The sequence below is a fragment of the Cervus canadensis genome, chromosome 17 (assembly GCF_019320065.1).
Source record: "Cervus canadensis isolate Bull #8, Minnesota chromosome 17, ASM1932006v1, whole genome shotgun sequence".
NCBI classification, from domain to species: domain Eukaryota; kingdom Metazoa; phylum Chordata; class Mammalia; order Artiodactyla; family Cervidae; genus Cervus; species Cervus canadensis.
The window spans coordinates 23028303-23048022 of record NC_057402.1 but is presented as its reverse complement, the minus strand read 5'-3'; the positions used below and the strand labels follow the sequence as shown (position 1 = coordinate 23048022).

General features: G+C 33.9%; 1 protein-coding gene across 9 annotated transcripts in view; it reads right to left on the bottom strand.

Moving 5' to 3' along the window:
• RALGAPA1 (Ral GTPase activating protein catalytic subunit alpha 1) overlaps positions 1-19720 on the bottom strand; it is a 212502-nt gene that overhangs the window by 105589 nt on the left and 87193 nt on the right. For 5 of the 9 annotated variants that reach the window (XM_043489272.1, XM_043489274.1, XM_043489277.1 and 2 more), the window contains 5 exons: positions 19053-19290; positions 17668-17829; positions 11065-11205; positions 2028-3572; positions 178-302 (listed from right to left, as the gene is read on the bottom strand). In XM_043489272.1, coding sequence (XP_043345207.1) covers positions 178-302; positions 2028-3572; positions 11065-11205; positions 17668-17829; positions 19053-19290 — 2211 coding nt within the window. The remainder of the gene's footprint in view (positions 1-177; positions 303-2027; positions 3573-11064; positions 11206-17667; positions 17830-19052; positions 19291-19720) is intronic. The other 4 variants (XM_043489280.1, XM_043489281.1, XM_043489279.1 and 1 more) reach the window with 3 other exon arrangements.

Genomic DNA, 19720 nt, shown 5'->3' with positions numbered 1-19720 from the left:
TCTGCTAATATAATTTAAAAATCTTAATTTTAAAAAAAGCCCTAAATTTGGGGTGACGGCTGATTGGAATAAAATTTTTCACATGTGTACCACACACACATATATATGTAAAAGGTATGTATTTTTTTAGTTTCTCTACCCTCCTCTCTAAAAACAAATAAATAAAATATCACTTACTGAGGCATTACCACTTCGAAGTCGTTCTGCTATAAACTCATCCATCAGATCAGGAACATTAGCATTGCTGCTGCCAATATCACTATTAAGAGGAGGCAGTTTTGTGCTCATGTCCTCTTTATTGACTAAAAACAAATAAATAACTATATATAGTGAGTAAAGACTTAACTACATTTCCTAAATTTAAAACAAACAAAAACAGCCACAACCAATTACCTATGCCATATCAATTATTTGCCAAACATGCATCTAAGAGTAATTTTTCTCCTTTTAGATTTAATTTTAAGAATTAGTAAATTGATATTTACTTTATTTAACTAAGCAGATGTTAGTCAATCTTCAGTACAACCTTAAACAGCAAGAAAGCTTATAGATAAGCACTAGTTGGGAGTTAGGTTAATATTGTCTATAAAGAAACTGGTATATTTTTCTTTCTTCCTGTCTCTATGCTTCTATTTGGAGCCTTAATAAGTTAGAAATCCATCTTCCCCAAAGAATATTTACAAGGAATATATCCCCTGAATTTTAAGTTAAGATATTAATACGTTTAAATTCTATGATCTTGACATAATGTTGTTTCTATTCACTAATTTATTGTTTGAAAAAAAAAAGATTTTCACAAAACTTTTTCTGTTTAAAAAAAAATAGTTACTTTGAATTTTTTAAGACTATATTGTGATTTACATTAACATAGACATTTTAAAACCTGGGAAACTGACAGAAAGTAAGATATCTACTTATTTCACTATTATGCCATTGAAAAGGGGATTTCTCCACAACCAAAGGAAATCAACACTGTTAATATTCCTAATGAACTTCAAAGCATTTCAGGTTAGGAAAATATACTGGTCAGGAACTCACTGTGAAATACCATTATCTTTATACTACTTGGCCAGGCTTTGCTAAGCTGTCAAATACTGCCCTCAAGTGGCATTAATGGCTCAGTGCAAGATGCAGCGTTCTGTTAATCATGCTAACAAAACCAGGTTAAACAAATAAAATCAAAACCTACCTTACTGCTGAAAGTTAATTTTCTATAACTGTACAGTTATTTTAAATTTGAATCAAGATAAGAGAAAACAGTTACCATAATCTTGCTTTCTGTAATCTGTCCATAGAGGTTCCATATCTAAATCATGATTGGCTATCATGAAACCTTTATGCACATCTAAAATCTCAGAAAAAAGAAAGTAATGATAAGTGTTTTAAAGATATGACTTGCATTCTATACAAATGAATGCAAAACTAAAAAGCCTACAGCTTATTTGGAAATGGAGTACATGAAAGTAACTAAGCCCACTTTGAGGTTTAAGAAATAAGTTCCTCTTCAACAATTAACTAAAAATGTTGGTTTTCATTGTAGGACCCTGATTTCCATTACATTATGTCAAAATAATTTTCTACATTAAGAAATTAAATAAGTCAGCAGTAAAAATAAATGAAACCAATTATATAGAGCTGGGATCCTTTTAAATGTAAACTATTGGGGGAGCAAGGGAGAAAGTATTCCAACTCCTCAGTAATCTTAATTTCAAGTTCATGTAGTAAACACTAAAAACATTTGATTTAGATAGTCTTTGGAAGGTCATTAAATTTTCCTGTATCCCCTCTTCTCTATCTTGTTCAGCAGCAAAGAGGTTTAACTAAATGCTTTATAAGGGAAATTAGTAATTTAAATAAACACTTTATGCTGGGAAAAATACAGCTGGGGAAAGGCGCATGCATAACCAAACAGAGAGAAAGCAGTGACCATCCCAAAGCTTTTTGATTGCTTAGAGCTTGCTTCAGTTGCATTAAGCCAAACTGGTGCTGTCTTCTCCTTTTGCGCTCTGCACACTGTTAGTGCTCACCTGCAGCTTTCCTTCCAAAATAGCCCATTACATGACTGTACAGATCCCTCAGTGGAGCCTCTGGTGGCATTCTGTTCTGCCTCTGTGGGGAAACATTTGCCTTCGGCTTCGAAAGAGCATGGACAACAGTTTTATAAACGCCACCCAGGGAGCCCTGCTGCAGTCCTGCCTCATGACTTGATGACTTAATGGTACTACGACTACCTAACTGATCAGTTGCGGTTCCTTCCTTCTGTAATATGGCGGTGGGCATCTCTGTTGTTTCCTTAATTGTTTCACTGCTGGCTGAGGCGGCACTAATTGTGTCTAGAGGCCTGTACACACCAGGCTTTACCAGCTCTGCAGCACTGTTGGAGCTGGTGTGGGGGATGCTGGTGTTGCTATTACTACCACCACTAAAGCCACTGAGCTTTCGCAGTCTCATCTTCCATGGAGCCTCTTTGTTTTCCAGAGGATTATAAAACTGGACTGACTCAGTAGAAGGTCTAAAAGTAACATGAACACTATTTCGCTTTTTAGTAGCAATTTTCATGATTTTGGCTCTGTGAGTTACTGTTTCAGACAAGCTCCTTTTAGTTGGAGAAAGCTTGCTAGTGCTTGTAACATGAGGCATTCTACGGTTAACAGGTGCTTTTAGTGTCGTTTTCTTGGCATGCAAAACATGTGGGGCAGTGATTTTTTCATTAATTTGCACACCCTTAACCTTTTCAGCTAGTGCTATATCTATACAGGCATCTAATTCTGTGGCTGTTTGTCTGTACAGATGTTTTCTCTTTTCTTTATCACAAGGGCTACCTAAACTAGGTTCCGATGACTGTTTATCATTGTTTAGCTGTTTACATTTTTCAGAAGTTTTTGCTTTCATAAAGCTGTCTAACTGGTTGGGTGCACTAATATTTGTGAAGACAGTGGAGTTTGGTTCTTTTTGAAACTGTATGTTTTCAGGAGTTCCAACAAAAGAGGTGGTATTTTCTGATTTACTTTCCTGGTCTATGTACTCTAATTTATCTAAGGATGACCTTTCATCCTTATTTACTGCAACAGAGATCACCTCCTGCAAAGCTGCATCTTTATCTAACTCGTTTTTACTGTGACTTTCTTGGGTTTCCTTAAAATATTCTTTCAGGGAGGAAAGAAGATCATCATCTCCTTCAAGGTCAATGTACTGGATTTGTTCAAAAGCTGAATCTGCAAGTTCTACTGGATCTATTAAGTGACAGAGATGGTCATATATGCTATCACCAACTTCCAGAGAAGACTCTCTACTATGAGTGTCAGTGATGTGGCTCTCAGTGGATCTAGTTATTGAAGAAGCCTCTGTGGAACTCTGCAAGCTCGGTGCGTGACGGGATGAACTGTCAATGACAGGAACTGCACCTTTGGCTCGTTCAACAGTGAATGGTTCCAAGATGTCAGAAGTGCTGCTACTTCGAGGCAATGGCTGCTCCTCACTCAAAGCACCAAAAACTTCATTTCCAGTGTCTTCACTTTGCGAAAAATGTCTGACTCTGGTTGGACGAGGAAGTATTTGAGCATCATCAATATCTATAAAAAAAAAAATAGAAAAGAAAAAGAAAAATTATAGAGTAGAAACTATACAAACACACACAAAAAAGTATTAATTTCAACCATTTTCTAAGCATATGCTTAAAAATAAAAATTTTTGAGGTTTTTTTGTAAGCTCAATGAAAGAAAATCTACAAATTTGGTTTTAAATAATGATGGGCACAAGCCAATATAGCATGTAGTATAAATGAATTAGAAAACTATCAGAATACATTTTAAAACGTTAACATGCATAGGACAGACAGTGAGGTGATGAAACATTTGGAAGTGCAGTTAAAGATAGAGCTGTGCCAATAAATCAAGCAATTCAAACTTGCTATTCAATTTTTCTTAACAAAGTTTCAGGTAGAAAAAAGTAGATCTTAACACAAAAAAGCTGATCTTAGTATCCCACTACAGAAACGCACAGGGTCTCATAAATTCCTGTTTCCTTCCTTATCAAGCAAAAAATATCACCTTTTCTTCAAATTTTGCTTATCTATTTGATCACTTATTACACAAGAAAATCTCCATCCTCTTCCTAAAGTTCTCTTTGTCAGGAAACTAGTTATCTGTTCTACTGAGGTATTTTACTTTATTTTATTATACTATTAAAATCTATTTACCCCTACCCTGCAAAATCTATTCACCCTATCAAATAAAATCAATACACTGCTAAAAAAAATGTACTTTTTCATTTCTGACACAAACAGCATTAATCTACTAGGAAGAAATCTCCTCTGCCAAACACTGGCCCATTCCACTAGGTAACCATTGAACCCTAAAAAATGCACCTACAGCTTCTTACATTTCTTTTAAAAATTACAGATTTGAGAGTCAAAATGGACATTATAGATTATTTAACTCTCCTACTGAACAAGCTGAGTCCTAAAGAGAGGAAACTACTCTCTCAAGTTTGAGAAGCAGGCTTAGTGTTCCATGTCATTACATTGTTTTTAGTGCCTGAAGTGCAAAGTATATGACAAGTCTTCAAAAATATATACAAAATTGAAAATCACAACATGAAATACTATTTAATTGTAGAGATATATACAAATTAAAACTTTTACTACTGATAAAATGTCATGTCTACAAAAACATCTTGGCATTTTACTGAAAGACAGAAAAATACCAAAAAATATCATGAAAAAGGGACAAAGAGTCAAAAGTCAAAAAATCTGATATTGGTATTCATTAGGCTTGTAATGCACAGATTAAAAGTAACAGAACTGTAAGTGATGAAAATGAGATTCAGATCCAGAGAGAACAGTTACTTGTCCAAGATCACAGATATATTTACTGAAATGGTGCAAGATCTAAAACTTTGGTTTTCTTACTCCAGACTCTGAGAAGCAAGTTTTCTTATTTATAAGATGGGGACAGTAATTCAAAATATTCTCAGGATCTATGTGAGGGATGAAGAGAGGCTGGTACCTCTGCTGTTTCACTGATATCACTTTCTTTGTATGAGGTCCAAAAGGAGCCACCTTACACTAAGTTCAAATCAAGAGCAGTTTGTGATATACTAAAATCGCACTATATTCCTGAAGATATACACTGAGACTCCCAATACACATCAAATATAAACTATCTCCTAAAGTTGAAACAACTCCTTATCATTAAGTTGAGAATACTTTTAAAAAATGTTAGCTTTTTTCTTCATACAGTTCACTTACAAATTCTTCTAAATGAAAAACAAAGCATTTCCGCAGAAACTTTATGCATATATTGTATTACTGTAGTAGATAAGTAATGCATATTTGTGCATCTTGACAAATGCTAAGTATTTCTGGTTTGTGTCCCATAATAGGTCATAAGAATCTCTGCCAAGAGATTATATTCACCATGCACTCCAGTTTCTTCCCACAAAATATTCTAAAAGGACTCATCAAGGAATACAGATTACATAACTTTTCTATAAAAATTATTAAGAATTTTATAGTTGGAATTATTTTTTTAGCTGCAAATTTAAAATCAAGATATTAAAACCTTGTTAAAATCTAATGCTGAGACTAGAAAATGTATGAACTTCAGGAAAAAAGCTGAACATTAGTTTTAATGTTTAGTTTCCTTTATTGATAATCTCATACTTTTTCCATTCTAAAGAAACCAATAAAGATTACTGTGAAGTTCTGTTTTTAGGCATTTCCTCCAAAATCCAGTCTTCATGTTGCATGTTAGGAAATTTAGCCATTATTTCAGCTTGTTTTTTCCCTAAACTTTTGTTAGTACATATGAATATCTAAAAAACTTTCAAGTCTAAGAGGGCAAGGGCTTTGAAGACAATGAAAATATTTTTCTAATAATGTACTATTAATAAATCTAAGTTTCAACAAAAAAGCTTTCTGAAAGTTTTAAGTTTTAAATACAGTTCTTACCCGGGCATGTAACACTAATACTACTTGCATAAAATCAAAGAAGAAAGTAACCGCCGAGAGGAAATCAAAATCAGCACTTGAAATTAAGCAAAACTGACTCTAACAAGGCTTTAAGTTTAAAGAAATAACCCTGAACCTTACTGAAGATAATGTCTAAATGACAGCTCAATCATACACAGCTGTCCTGTATTCGTTGGGGACTGGTGTCCAGAAGGCCCCATGGAAACTAAAATCCACAGATGCTCAAGTTTCTTATATAAAATGGCCAAGTACAATAAATACAGTTGGCTCTCCAAACCAACAGGTTTACTTGTATTCAGCCAACCTTGGATAAGAAGGACCGACTGTACAGCCCTTCCTACATGCACTGTTCTAAGCATCTTACATACATTAACTCATTTAATCCTCACAACAGCCTCATTAATTAGGTGTGTTATCCCCATTTTACACATGAAGAAACTATAAGACTTGCCTGAGGATACACAGCTAGGACGTGGAGAGCTGGGATTTGAAGGAAGGCAAAAATTAGTCCATGTTCTTATCTCCTGAATAATATATATTATGTATTCATGAAATAATTAAAAATTACTATTAATAAATGATAAATCAGCACAGTAATTTATCTCTATAAAGCTAAGAATCTTAGGAATCAAAACTTAGGTCAACTACAAGTATTAGTAAATTATACAGAAAAACACAACGGGTAAACTTTGTATTAGATTGCTGAAAATAAGGGTCGTAACAGGTTAAAACAGACATGGCCTTTAAAACTATTTAATTACGCTGCTTACATTTTACCTTGAATAAGTGTCTAATTAAATTAGTTCAATCTAAAGAATCACTAACCAATGACTGAAGAAAACAAGAAAAAAGTTTTTTAATAAACTTAAAAAAATAAGTGAACATTGAAAAAATGCTTCCTATAGAGCCTAAAAAGTACTTGAAATGTCAAGTTTCATCTCTAGATTTGCTTCATGATGTTTTACCATTAAAGTGTTGGAAATCATCTCTGGATTAAAACGTAGTTTTTTCTGAATGTTGTGTTTCAAAAAAAGTTTTCTTTGATATTTTGAAAAGATAAGCTGTAAATGAAAGTGTAATATTAGCTTGTAACATGTAACCAAAAAAAAAAAAAAAAACTCTTTTCACTGAATTTACCATTTTTCAGGATTTTCTTTTTTTATATTAACATGACCATATCTACACTGTCTGAAATAGCTCTTGTCACACAGTAGGGGCTCAATAAATACTGGTAGAAGGGAAGCATATCTTTTATATTAAAAACTAGTAGCTGCTAACTAGTAAAATATCAAGCTAGTTTCTCAAGGGGAAAAACTTAATTTATAATACTAAGGCACTACTGGAAAATTTTAATAATTTCTAAAACGAGGTACAGAAAAAAGTACCCAAATCCCTTTTACCAAAGCTAAATTCTATTCCCAGTTAATCACAAACAGCAGCTATGAGTGGCAATATTTTTATAGCTTTTGAGTTCATAAAATCATTTATATTAATACATGTAGAAACTGATGTTATTTAGAGGCTCGAGGTTTTTTTTGGAATTACCTGAAGGAAAAGACAATGTCCTTTATGTAATTAAAAGAGTGTTTTGTTTTTTTTTTTTTGCCTATTTGGGCTATAATGAAAATGTACCTTCAAGGTAAGTTAAGAATTATTATTAGTAGAGGCTAGCAAAAACTCTACATCTTTTTAAGACTAGATGTTCACTTTGTAGGTAATTCAAAGCAGTATCCACATCATTAAATCATACGGAAAGACTGAAAAGCAATAAACCAAGCTAAAATAATTAATTTTAGACTACTAAAATTTAAAATACTAAACTATCATCTACTCTTACCCTTTTAATGTTGTTTCCTTGACTCAAATTCTGGAAATAGATAAATTACCAATATATTTTTTATAAGAAAATTATACAGATTTAGTATTTGTTTGCAAACATGTTAAATAATACTGTGTTTAAGTTAGCTTCAAATTTTTCTTGAGATGTACTTTTAAAAGAATTAACACAAATTATTTCAGTGAAAAAAATTCTAATTTAGAATTACACTAGAATCTGCTGGTGTTCTAGGTGCAAAAATTGTAGAAAATTACTATCACATATTGGTGAGAAGGAATAAATTCCTTGATTGTGCAAAGAAGGGCCTACTTGTTTGATTAGATAGGAAATTCTTCTCCTGATTAGGCAGATCTTAGGAACAAGATGGGGCATGAGACATACCATCTTCTTTCTCCTGATACTCAGAAAATAAAAGTTGAAAGATCAAAAACATTTTGCTCTACAGTGCTCAATTCAAATAATGAAGTACTGCTAATAACCTTAGCAGTCTATGTAACATGGCTTAGACAGCCTGGAATTTAACAGCATCAAATGTGGCAAACAAATAAGCAGTTTTGAGAACTAACTGGGAAGAAAGTGGGCCTGTAAACAATTTCAGACTGAGACAGTACTTGATTAGAAAATAGTAACAACAGTTGCAAAAGTCAATTGCCTACCATGCTTATGTTCTTTTACATGCCTTCTATCATGAAAGTATTATTTTTGGCAGTGAAAGCTAATTTACTTAAGAAAAATTATTGAGATTTCTGACTTCTCTTTGTTTTTTCAGGAAAATAAAGACTGCTAGACTGGGCTACCATATATGTAAAAGTACAATCTGGTGATATAGGAGACACGACACGGAAAATGTGTCTGCCCAGACACCAGCACTAACTGCAGAGCTTTAAAAAATAAAGATCTCCTGCAACCCCCAGGATATTATATCAAAACCAGAGACAGACACAAGTCTGGGAGGAAATATTTGTTCAACATCAGATGAGTTTGATGTTGAGAACTCATGTCACTGACTATGTCAATGGCCTTGAAATAGTTCCCGGAGCTTAAGAAAAACTCTTCAAGGATATTCAGCGACTCAATTAGTTTAGTCTATCTATATAAAGTTATACCACATAGAATCACATTTACAACAATGTAGACTGAATGGTCATCTAACCCAGAATACTTGAGAAAAAAGGGCTAGATAACAATAGGGTACACTGAAAACTGACAGTTCATTCTTAGAAAGAAATCACAGTATGTTAAAACAAATATAAAAGAATTAAAAGGAGTGTCTTTTTGCCATGTAAGTATTCAAGAGTATCAGGTAAATATTTTTCTGGAAAATTATAGTTCTAACCAAAAGCTAGAGTGATTGTCTATGGGTAGTTTCATTGTCTTACTGGTCAAGCAGTTATAGAAACCTCAACTTCTGTTCTTAAGATGATGCACCCAGGAAGTATTTATTATGAGCTCAACTAAGCCCGCTTACATCAGGGGGAGAGATTAGACTATGAAAAACATAGTTCATGTTCCTTTTTAGCTTTCACTTATGTACCTCCTCTTGGGAAAAATGTCTGACCCTACCAGGATTAGGGATGGTGGAAGGGACCTTCATGAACTTGAAATAACATTATTAATAAAAATGCAGCTTCTCTCACATAAGCCTACAGTTCATGAGGAACTAAAAGGGTACAAAGATAGGTTGTTAAAAAATAAAAATCAGTAACCTCACCAAAAGTCACAATATGAGAGAAACACTCCTAAGAAAACGATAGGAAAGCACCCAAGGATGCACAAGTAACTTTCTTTAAGCCAGCACATTTTGCATAATGAGTACAGCGGACTCTTGAACAGGGCTCTGAGCTGTGCTGCTGCTTAGTCACTAAGCTGTATCCGACTCTTTTGCAACCCCATGGACTATAGTCTGTCAGGCTCCTCTGTCCATGAGATTTCCCAGGCAAGATTACTGGAGGGGGTTGCCATTTCCTTCTCCAGGGGATCTTCCCAACCCAGAGATTGAACCTGCCTCTCCTGCATTGGCAGGTGGGTTCTTTACCACTGAGCCACCAGAGAAGCCCTTAAGTTGTGTGGGTCCATTTTTTTGTGGGTTTTTACAAATAAATAAGTATGTACTACAGGACTACACTATGTGTGGTTGATCAAATCTGCCCATGTGAAACCACAGAAGTGGAGGGCTCATTGTAAAGTTACATATACATGGATTTTGGATAATGTGCATGGATTTTGGATAATGTGGAAGGACAGCAACCCTCACCCTTGCATTGCTCAAGTACCAAATGTATACTAAAAACAAACTTGCTTCTGTCTAAAAGACAAGGCACTATAAGATTCTAGTCATACAGAAAAAAATTTTTAAGGTGGTAAAAATGACAGTGTGTGTGTGTGTGTGTGTGTGTGTGTGTGTGTGTGTGTGTGTGTGTGTGTGTGTGTGTGTGTGTGTGTGTGTGTGTGTGTAAGAGAGAGAGAGAGACTGACTTGAAAGTGTCTCTAGGAAATTTTGGGAGTAATGGAAATATTCTATATTTTGTTTGGGAGGAAAGATGATGATGGTGTACAATTCTCAAATCTAACTGAAATGAACCTAGGAACTATGCATTTTATTATGCTAATTATGCCTTATTAAAGAGGAGATCATCCCAATATTTTAGATAAAGGGCCCGAGGCAGAAGTGGAAAGCTGACCACTTTCTGAGGAAAGATTCTGAGGCTCCTTAGAAATTGGGGCTTCACAGAATGGTTTTGTTATTTGGTTTAAAAATTAGTTATTAGAATTCTATACACTACCATAATCTAATACAAAGATGTATTCCAAAGCAAATTTTCGTTTATATACTTGATTCCCCTAGCTTAAATTTCATTACTACAGATGGTGGAGAATGCATTATTTAATATTTACCATATATTCAGACAAATGATGACATTATACAAGAAATTATAAATATATATTACTACTTCACCTGACTACCTGAGAAGAAAAAAAATCAGACATGAACAGAAAAAAAAAAAACCCCAGCCATTTACAACCCCAAATATTGGTCATTGGCACAGCACTAAACTTAGCACTTCCAGAATGAACTGCAAGGATAGCATTAGAGTTCAAATAACTCAAAATGTTGATTTCTCAACCACTTTCCCAATTTCCCACACCTCCCCCAAAGAAATTAACTTTGAAGAGTTTATTTGATTAAGCAAAATTTGAAAGCAGAAGGATTAAAAAGTGAAAAAGGTGGTGCAGAAATTAGCAGAGGTGGCACTACCTGAAAGCTCATCAGAAAGGGGAGTGAGAACAATATCAGGCAAGAAGGGTTTGGAAGTATGGATCAGAACAGGAGCACTTTTAGCACTGCGTATATAGGCCGATGGCAGAGCACATTCACCAATGGATCGGCTTCTCATGGCTTTAAAAAAGGAAAAGAAAGAAGTGGGGAAGGAAAAAAGAAGAGTGACTATAATGAAAGGCTTGTGTCATAGAAAAAGCAGCAACAGAGAAAACTAAAAGATACAAAGGAAGGAAATCTTAAATTAAAACATTTCAGCACGGCAAATACTGGCAAGCTGTAAGAAAAGAAATCAGAGAACACACATGACATTTCAAATGTAAATTCTTTGTGTAAAGCAGGAAAATGATTTGTTTTTCATTATTAGCAATTACAGTGGTGTAGCATTAAAAACAGCATACACTTTAATTAGCACTATGTTCTCAAAACTAAAGACTGAAAAGTTCGTTGAACAGAAACACTGAAAAGAACCCATACCAACAGTTTCAAGAGATTTTGGGTACCATATTTGGGCATTTTTCTGAGCCACTCTTCTTAATGAAGCTGAATTCCAAGAGCAAATTCCTACTTTCATACTTTTCCCTAATAAAGTTTCAAAGTTACTCACAGGTCTTTTTTAGAGAATTGTATGTAATTCATAATCTAAAGGATTGAATCTCATGGTTAGTATCTGTTCCTGATAGAAGAAGAATGTTTAATTAAATCAGTATCTCTTATTTAAAGATAACAGTAAATTTTTAAGTAAAAATATTTATAGAAAATAGCATTTGGAATCAGCATGAAGAATCAAGTTATTGAGAAAACTAAGTCTGTGTTTATTCAAATCTTAACTATATTACATAAAAACTTATATATTACATTAAAACTTAAAAGATTAAATTAAAAATTTTTTTCATTTGTATTTAGTTGTATTTGGTATTTTCTTAAAGGAAAAGTAACCAGTTCGCAAAATTAAAGGCAAATTTTGACACACTTAGAAATAAATAATAGTCAAGTTTTTAACTCAAGTACTTTTTAACATTTAGAGATTCTTGAATAAATGAAGGTATGAAGATTTTAAAAGAAACAATATTGCATAAAATCCAGTGTAATGGTGACATTAATAATACATATACACATATATATTTGAATGTTACCATCATTTCAAAAATATTAGGTTTTCCTGATTATTAGAAACAGCTGGTTCCCCAATGCCTAAATCCCTAAATCCCTTAAGTGTATCAGGGCCTTTGCAATCCAACCACAATATCCACTGAAACTTCATCTCCTCCCTACTGTTATTCCATGCTACTGCCATACAGAATTTTATACCATTTCTTGAAAATTCCATGCTCTTTCACAACATGGCCTTATGGGTTCATAATATACTTGGTCTTCTTTTCTTCTTGACACTCCTTCATATATAAAATGTCACCTCATCTGTGAAGTTTTAAGACTTTCGCACATAATTAATTTACTAGCAATACAGCAGTTACCAAAACAAACAAGAATTCCTCTTTTTCACAAAGCTTATGATCTATTTTGAGTGGACTGTACGTTTTATAGGCCTACCCGTTTTGCAAAGGCAAAAACTGTATCTTCTTATCCTTATATCTCCAGTGTCTGGCACATATGAGCTCAACAAATCTTTACTGACTGAGTACCTATATTTGGATAGCACAGCAAAATCATTTGAAAAAAACTAAAGTGTTCATTGTGAACATATAGAAGAGAAAACCAAAAAAATTACTAACCAAAAACTAGATGTATGCAATAGAGTTTATCACTGGAAAAGAATAATCTAAGAGTCCCTATTCCCCAAATTTATTAATGTTGGAAAAATAACGGATTCTTTAAGAGTAGCTTTTCTATAAGTTTATGTGTAGCAAAATGTGGAAGGTTGCAATATGTTAAGAAAAGGCAACAATGTGCCTTCAGTGTATGACTTCCCATGTAGTATACTAAAGGTTAAGCGTATTTTAAAATGGGAACCATATACAAAATGAAAAGAGTCTGACCCTAATCATGTTTTTCTGCTGGCTTCCTCTCCCTCTTGTGAAAGTGGCCAACTATTTTATGATCCAATTTGAAATAAAAGTTATGTTGACTTCAAGATAATCATTCCTTAAAACTTGTTAGAACAAAGATATAAACACAAAGGTAAAACCTAAAGTGCTGCTTATCAACACAAAAGGTAAAAGACCATCTACAGTGATAATCAGATGTGATTAAAAAGATATATTTTAGAACCAAATTGAATCAAATTCTCGATTCCACAGATGAATTACAAGCTTTCTTGATGTTTTCCCCGTTGGGTTAGGTAATTCCTTGGAAATAACAATTCCTTCTTTTCCTTCTTTTCTACCGCCAACTTGAAGCAAGAGCTTGGGCATTTCCCTTGGAACTTTCCCCATAATCACTATGATGTAAGTTTGTGTGCTATGATCCTGAATGAATTCTTCAAAAAGACACCCCTCCATCTGTTACTATCTTTATGTTTACCTGGAAATCTGTTAAGTGCCTCAAAGATGTGCAATCTACACTATAGAAAATAACTTACAATGAATTAGCTACGGGGATTTGGGGGGATTTACTAATTTAAAGCTTATTATCACAGAATCTCTGTAAAGCCACTGAAACTGGCCCAACTTCAATGAATTACCCTACAATGATCTCTTAAGTGTTCAAGTGAAAGGAAGTGTCACACATTTCTCACTTTAAATCAAATGCTATTAATAGAAATGATTAAGTTTAGTGAGGAAGACATGTAAACAGTCAATATAGGCCAAGAGCTAGACTGCTTGCCCCCAACTGTCAAATTGTAAATGCAAACGAAAAATTCTTGGAGAAAATTAAGACTGCAGAGACAAACGATAAGAGAGCAACACAGTCTAATTGCTGGTAAAGAGAAAGTTATTTGGAAATATCAAACCAGCCACAACATTCCTTTAAGCGAAACCCTAATCCAGAGTAAGGCCCTAACTCGCTTTAATTCTAAGAAGGCTGAGAGAGGTGAAGATGCTGCAGAAGTTTGAAGCTAGCAGAGTTGATTCATGAGATGTAAGGAAAGAAGCCACCTTCATAGCATAAAAGTACATAGGAAGCAGCAAGTGGTGAAGCAGAAGCTGCAGTAAGCTATCCAGAAGATCTAACTAAAATCATTAACAAAGGTAGCTACATTATACAACAGACTTTCAATGTGGACATAACAGCTTCTACTGGAAGAAGCCATCAAGGACTTTCATAACTAGAGAAGTTACTGCCTGGCTTCTAAGCTTCAAAGCATAGTGTTATTAACAAAAGTCTATAGTTTACATTAGGGATCACTCTTTGTGCTGTACATTCTACAGGCTTCTAACAAATGTATAACATGCATACAGAATCATAGTATCATACAGAATAGTTTCACTGCTCTATTTAAACCCTCTGTGCTCCACCTATTCCTCCCTCCTCGTGGCCCTGCTTTCCACTCCTTGGCAATCAGCAGTCTTTTTATTGTCTCTTCAGTTTTCCCTTCTTCAGAATATCATATAGTTGCAATCGCTGTATATGTAACATTTTCAGATTGGTTTCTTTCACTTAGCAATAGCATTCGGAGCTCTTCCATAATTTTTTCATGTCCTGATAGCTCACTGTACCTTTTCAAAGAATAATATTCCACTGTATAGATGTACCACCGTTTGTTAAATTATTCACTTATTTAAGAATATCTTGGTTGATTCCAAGTTTTGGCATAAGTTCCAAGTTTACGAATAAAGCTGCTACAGATATTTGCGTGCCAATGTTTGTGTGGACATATGTTTCCAACTTACCTGGATAAATGCCAAAGGTGGTTTGAGTCTACAGTAAGAATATGTTTACTTTTCTAAACTACGAAATCATCTTCCAAAGTGGCAGTACCATTTCGCAGTCCCACAACCAATGAGAATTACTGTTGCTCCATATCCTTGTCAGCATTTGGGGTTATAAATGTTCTGGATTTCAACATTTCTGATAGATATGTAGTATTTCATTGTTTTAAGGGCAATTTAATTTCAAATACTATAGACTAAACCTACAGACATATCCGCATACAAGCTCAAGTTACAGAACTATTCATAACTATATTCTGTGTCATTTTTAACACCACAAAACTGAAATAAAGTGAAAGTTCATCTTCAGGATACAAGTTAAATTATGGTACTGTCATGTAACGTACATCTGATGCAAGGTGTTGGACATTTTCTGACATGCAATAATCATTAAGGTATAGCATTACAGCTTGACTTCATCTCCTTGCACTCTTGTCTTTCTTACTCTACACTTCACTCACTCTGGCCTCTTTACTCTTCCTTAAATAAAAGCACACTCTTAAGACTACGGCTTTTATTCTTTTCCTTCTGCCTGGAACACTTTTTCCCTAGATGGTTCCTTTCAGTTTATTCAGGTCTCTCTTCTTGTATGATTAGACAGGTCTTCACTGACCTCCCTATCTAACACAGTCCCATTTCTCTATCCTTATACTCTTCCCCCTTACCCTGTTTTACTTTTCTTCACAGCATGTAATACTGCCTGATGTTTGGTTTATCTGATTGTGTCTCCCCTGACGCAAGAATTGTCAGCTTCAATGTATTAAGTTTGTTCTCACATGTATCCTCAATGCTTACAACAAAGCTTCCACTGTGAGTACAAGTATTTTTCATTTGAATGACTAAAAGCCATGCATACATTATACTATATGCACAGTTTTAGAAACATCTTCAAAAACTAGTAATAGCAGTTATTTCTAGTGAGGTGACCTGGGTGGGTGAGGAGCAGTGATGCAGGAATGACTTATTAGAACACATATATGCTTTATCACAGTTTGAATTTTTAACTATGTACATTCCCTAAAAAATTAAAAATTTAAGAAAATATATGTCTAAAGAATATCCTAATCTAATGTGTTGCCCCTTTTAGTACTTTCTAACTTTATGTAAGCACCTTTCTAAACAAAATTTTTTATGCATTAAACTTTTGATTGGTCAGTCCAATGAACAAGCCAGATAAGATTTTGACAGAGGTATTACAAAGTAATTATAGTCAGGCATGCACTTAAGATGAGTATTTTAATCATTATATGCTTTTGTAAAGATTAGAAATATGCCATCATGTTAGCCATGATTTCTTCTCATTAGACACCTAAGATGTTTTTGTGCTTCCTTAAACTTTTATCTTTCACATTAAGCATAAATTACCTCTATAATCAGAAAAATATATATAACCTTTAAAAAATATTCTATTTTTAAGTAAAATAAAGTAAAATTTTAAACTTAGAAGAATTCCTTCTTAACCAATACAGAAATATTTTCTATACATGTGACCTTAACATAAAATGAAGAAAGGCATTTCAGATGTAATCAACATGTTCCATTAAAAATTTCAAAATATAATTCTATACCAAAGTGTCTAAGTATTATATTAATGTTTATCCAATATCCTTTTTCCTTGTATAATTTCTTACTCTTCTTGCTTGACATACATCAGTATAATTCTATAGTTATTTTACAGGCAGGAGACAACTGTGAAAGTATTCTTTTGAACAATTTTAAACTAAACATTTTAAATTCTTTTAAACCCTTTAATTTCCCTATTCTCTACTTGTTTCTTCCTTTAGAACTCTAATTCTTAACACTTTAGAACACCTCATTTTATAGAGACGTATCCTACAACAACTTTAAATTTATTTAAAATAAGTATTTTTCATTGACTCTATAAAATATAGATATATTCCCACAAAAAAATTCCACTTTCATAGAATCACAGATTGTAAAGCCTAAAGTAACTTCAAGCAATTTTTGTTTCAGGCATGTGAGATATTGTCATTCCAACTACACAGATGAAGTAAATCAAGCCTAGAAAGTTCAGTAAATTATTCAAGGTTATCTGGCTACTTAGTGATGAGAGTGGAAGAGATGAGGACAAAGTCCTCTTGCTTTTCACTGCAGCACTCTTTCTACTATGATGAAGGCCAAGTTTTAAATCTGAGAGGTAAAGAAGTGAGATGGTAACCAGGTTCACAGTATGCGAGTGATCCCACATCCAGAAATTCTTTCCATCATTGACCTCTGTTGATATTTCCAAGACTAGAAATGTCTTCCCTACCTGTTAAAGGCAGCAAGGAACCTAGCAATATACTCTACCTTAGCCTCAGTTGCCTATAAAAAGAAAACGTTAATTCCTCACTGGAAGTCTGTGCAGCCAATATAATTACATAATTGTAGCACTGAAAATAAGCTACCCTATTTTTCATGTTTATTAGAAACTGCATCAGTTAATGCATGAGTTCTGTAGAGTGAACCAGAGTTCTACTTCTCAATTCTGTAAAATAACAATTTTAAATTATTGACATCAATGGTAAAATAAACTACATAAAAACAGTAATGTAAGATACATCTTACTAGCATAAAGGAATAACACAGTATGTCATCAGACTCCAAGTATTCCTGAAAAAAATTTTGCTACAGTTTTTCATTTAACAACAAAAAAACAACTGATAGGAAAACTGTGTGTTTACATACATTGTTACTAAGAACTATAAACGTATGGCTGCATACAATTCTCATGATTTTAAAAAGTACATACCAACAGTTTTTTGCCGTACTATACTCCTTGCCTTTTCTGTGCCTGGGGAACCAGTGGTTGTTGCACTTCTCTGCCTCATTGGGGCTTGGCCAGGCTGATCACGACTCCATCCTCTAGAAAATGACTTGTCAACTGAAACTTTCTGAAATTCGTGTCCCACTCCTAGAAATGCAGATGTTCAATCTCAGTGCACTGTTACCTCATCAATAACTGCATCAAATTATGTATGCCATTCTGCCTCAGATTCTTAGGTTTACTCATAAAGTAACTAAATAACATGCTTGTGTACTGAAAGGGTTTACTGAAGTTTATTGTGTAAAAGTCACATTCCAAAAGTGAGGCACATTTTAAAAAATACACCATCAACAATAAGCGATAATAAATCCTCTGCCACCCACTTGTTTCATATAGAAGTGAAACATTTGGACAACCAAAAAAGGATAGAAAATGAACTAACCAAAATCCATCCTGTGAAGGAAGTTACTCTATCTTTACCTGCCAATAATAGCCACTTAGAAAATAAACAGTCCAGGAAAAAGTAGTTTGCTGACATACTTACCACTCTGGGCTGTTAAGTATGAAATGTGACTCGTGTAATCTCTAGATAGCAACTAATTATTAATAACAAAAAATCTTAGCAAACTCAATATTATACAAGTCTTCCCTGGTGGCTGAGTAGGTAAGGAATCTGCCTGCAATGCAGGAGACCCAGGTTCAATCCCTGGGTCAGGAAAATCCCCTGGAAAAGGAAATGGCAACCCGCTCCAGTATTCTTGCCTAAAAAAATCCCATGGACAGGGGAGCCTGGGAGGCTACATCCATGGGGTCACAAGAGTCAGACATGACTTTAGTGATAAAGCACTATTACCAGTATTATAAAGACATGTTTCTTTGATATAATCACTATGTTACTGTCCCTCTCCAGCTTTTTAACATTAGACAGATATATAATCCATAGTCAGGGAATGTTTGGTTTTAGTTAAAACTAAGGAAATGCTTTCAAAGGAATTTCTCAAGTACTTCTTTTCAAATACAGTAACATGAAATCACCTTCTAAGTTTTCATAAAAATATGTGTATGATAAGAAGGAAGAGTGTTTTATAATTTTTCAGTTTGGTTAATTGCTAAAAATAAAATATTTAAGATTCTGAACTACTTAACTTTATTAGATATGCACAGAACCACTGAATTTAAGGCTCTTCAATAACAGTTACAAGGTAAGTACATGTTTCACTGTTGAAAATTTTTAACCTTCAGGGTAAATTAAGGAGGGAATAATTAAGAGAAATTATGACTTTCACCTTCACTCCTCCCCCTGGCTTGATACTCCCAGACCAAATTATTTAAACAAATTTATATGAAGCATCTCTGTGAACAACTCTTACCTTTCCCTTTGTGCTTTTTTTGTTTCTGTTCACTCAGCTTATCCAGTGGTAAATCACTGAGATCCAAACTATATAAATTTCTAGCTAAAACTTTAGTTAGTGTCTCCATAGTCAGCGACCATTCAGTGGCTAACTCTTCCCAATAGGTCAACGATGACAATACTGAGAGTAAGTCATCCCAAAGTTCTCGAGAGATGTACACATTTAGATTTGCTTTAATCCAGGCAACTATAAGAGTCTATAAAGACAAATAATCAGAAATAATAATAATGAAATATGTTCAAAATCAATTATTAAAAAATTATCCCCAAACCAGTAGAACTTTACATCACATAATATCCATGATATCCTTTCTTGGTACATAATACTTATAAAAGTAACACATGCACTCATTAGCGTCTACTCCAAATTTCAACAGCTGCCAATTTCCAACATTCTAACATTAGGACAAGTTACCAAAACTGAAAAGAAATCTCCCTAAAGTTTAACTACCCTTCATGGTACGTTACATTAATGTTAAGTACACATTGTTCAAAAAGAGGTAAGTCTCCACATTACAGATTGAAATAACTGAGTAATTAGTAGTTACTGAACTAACTACTAACATTCTCAAAAAAAGATTGGAATCACTAACTACACAATTTGAATACTCTAAAAGAAAAAGTTAC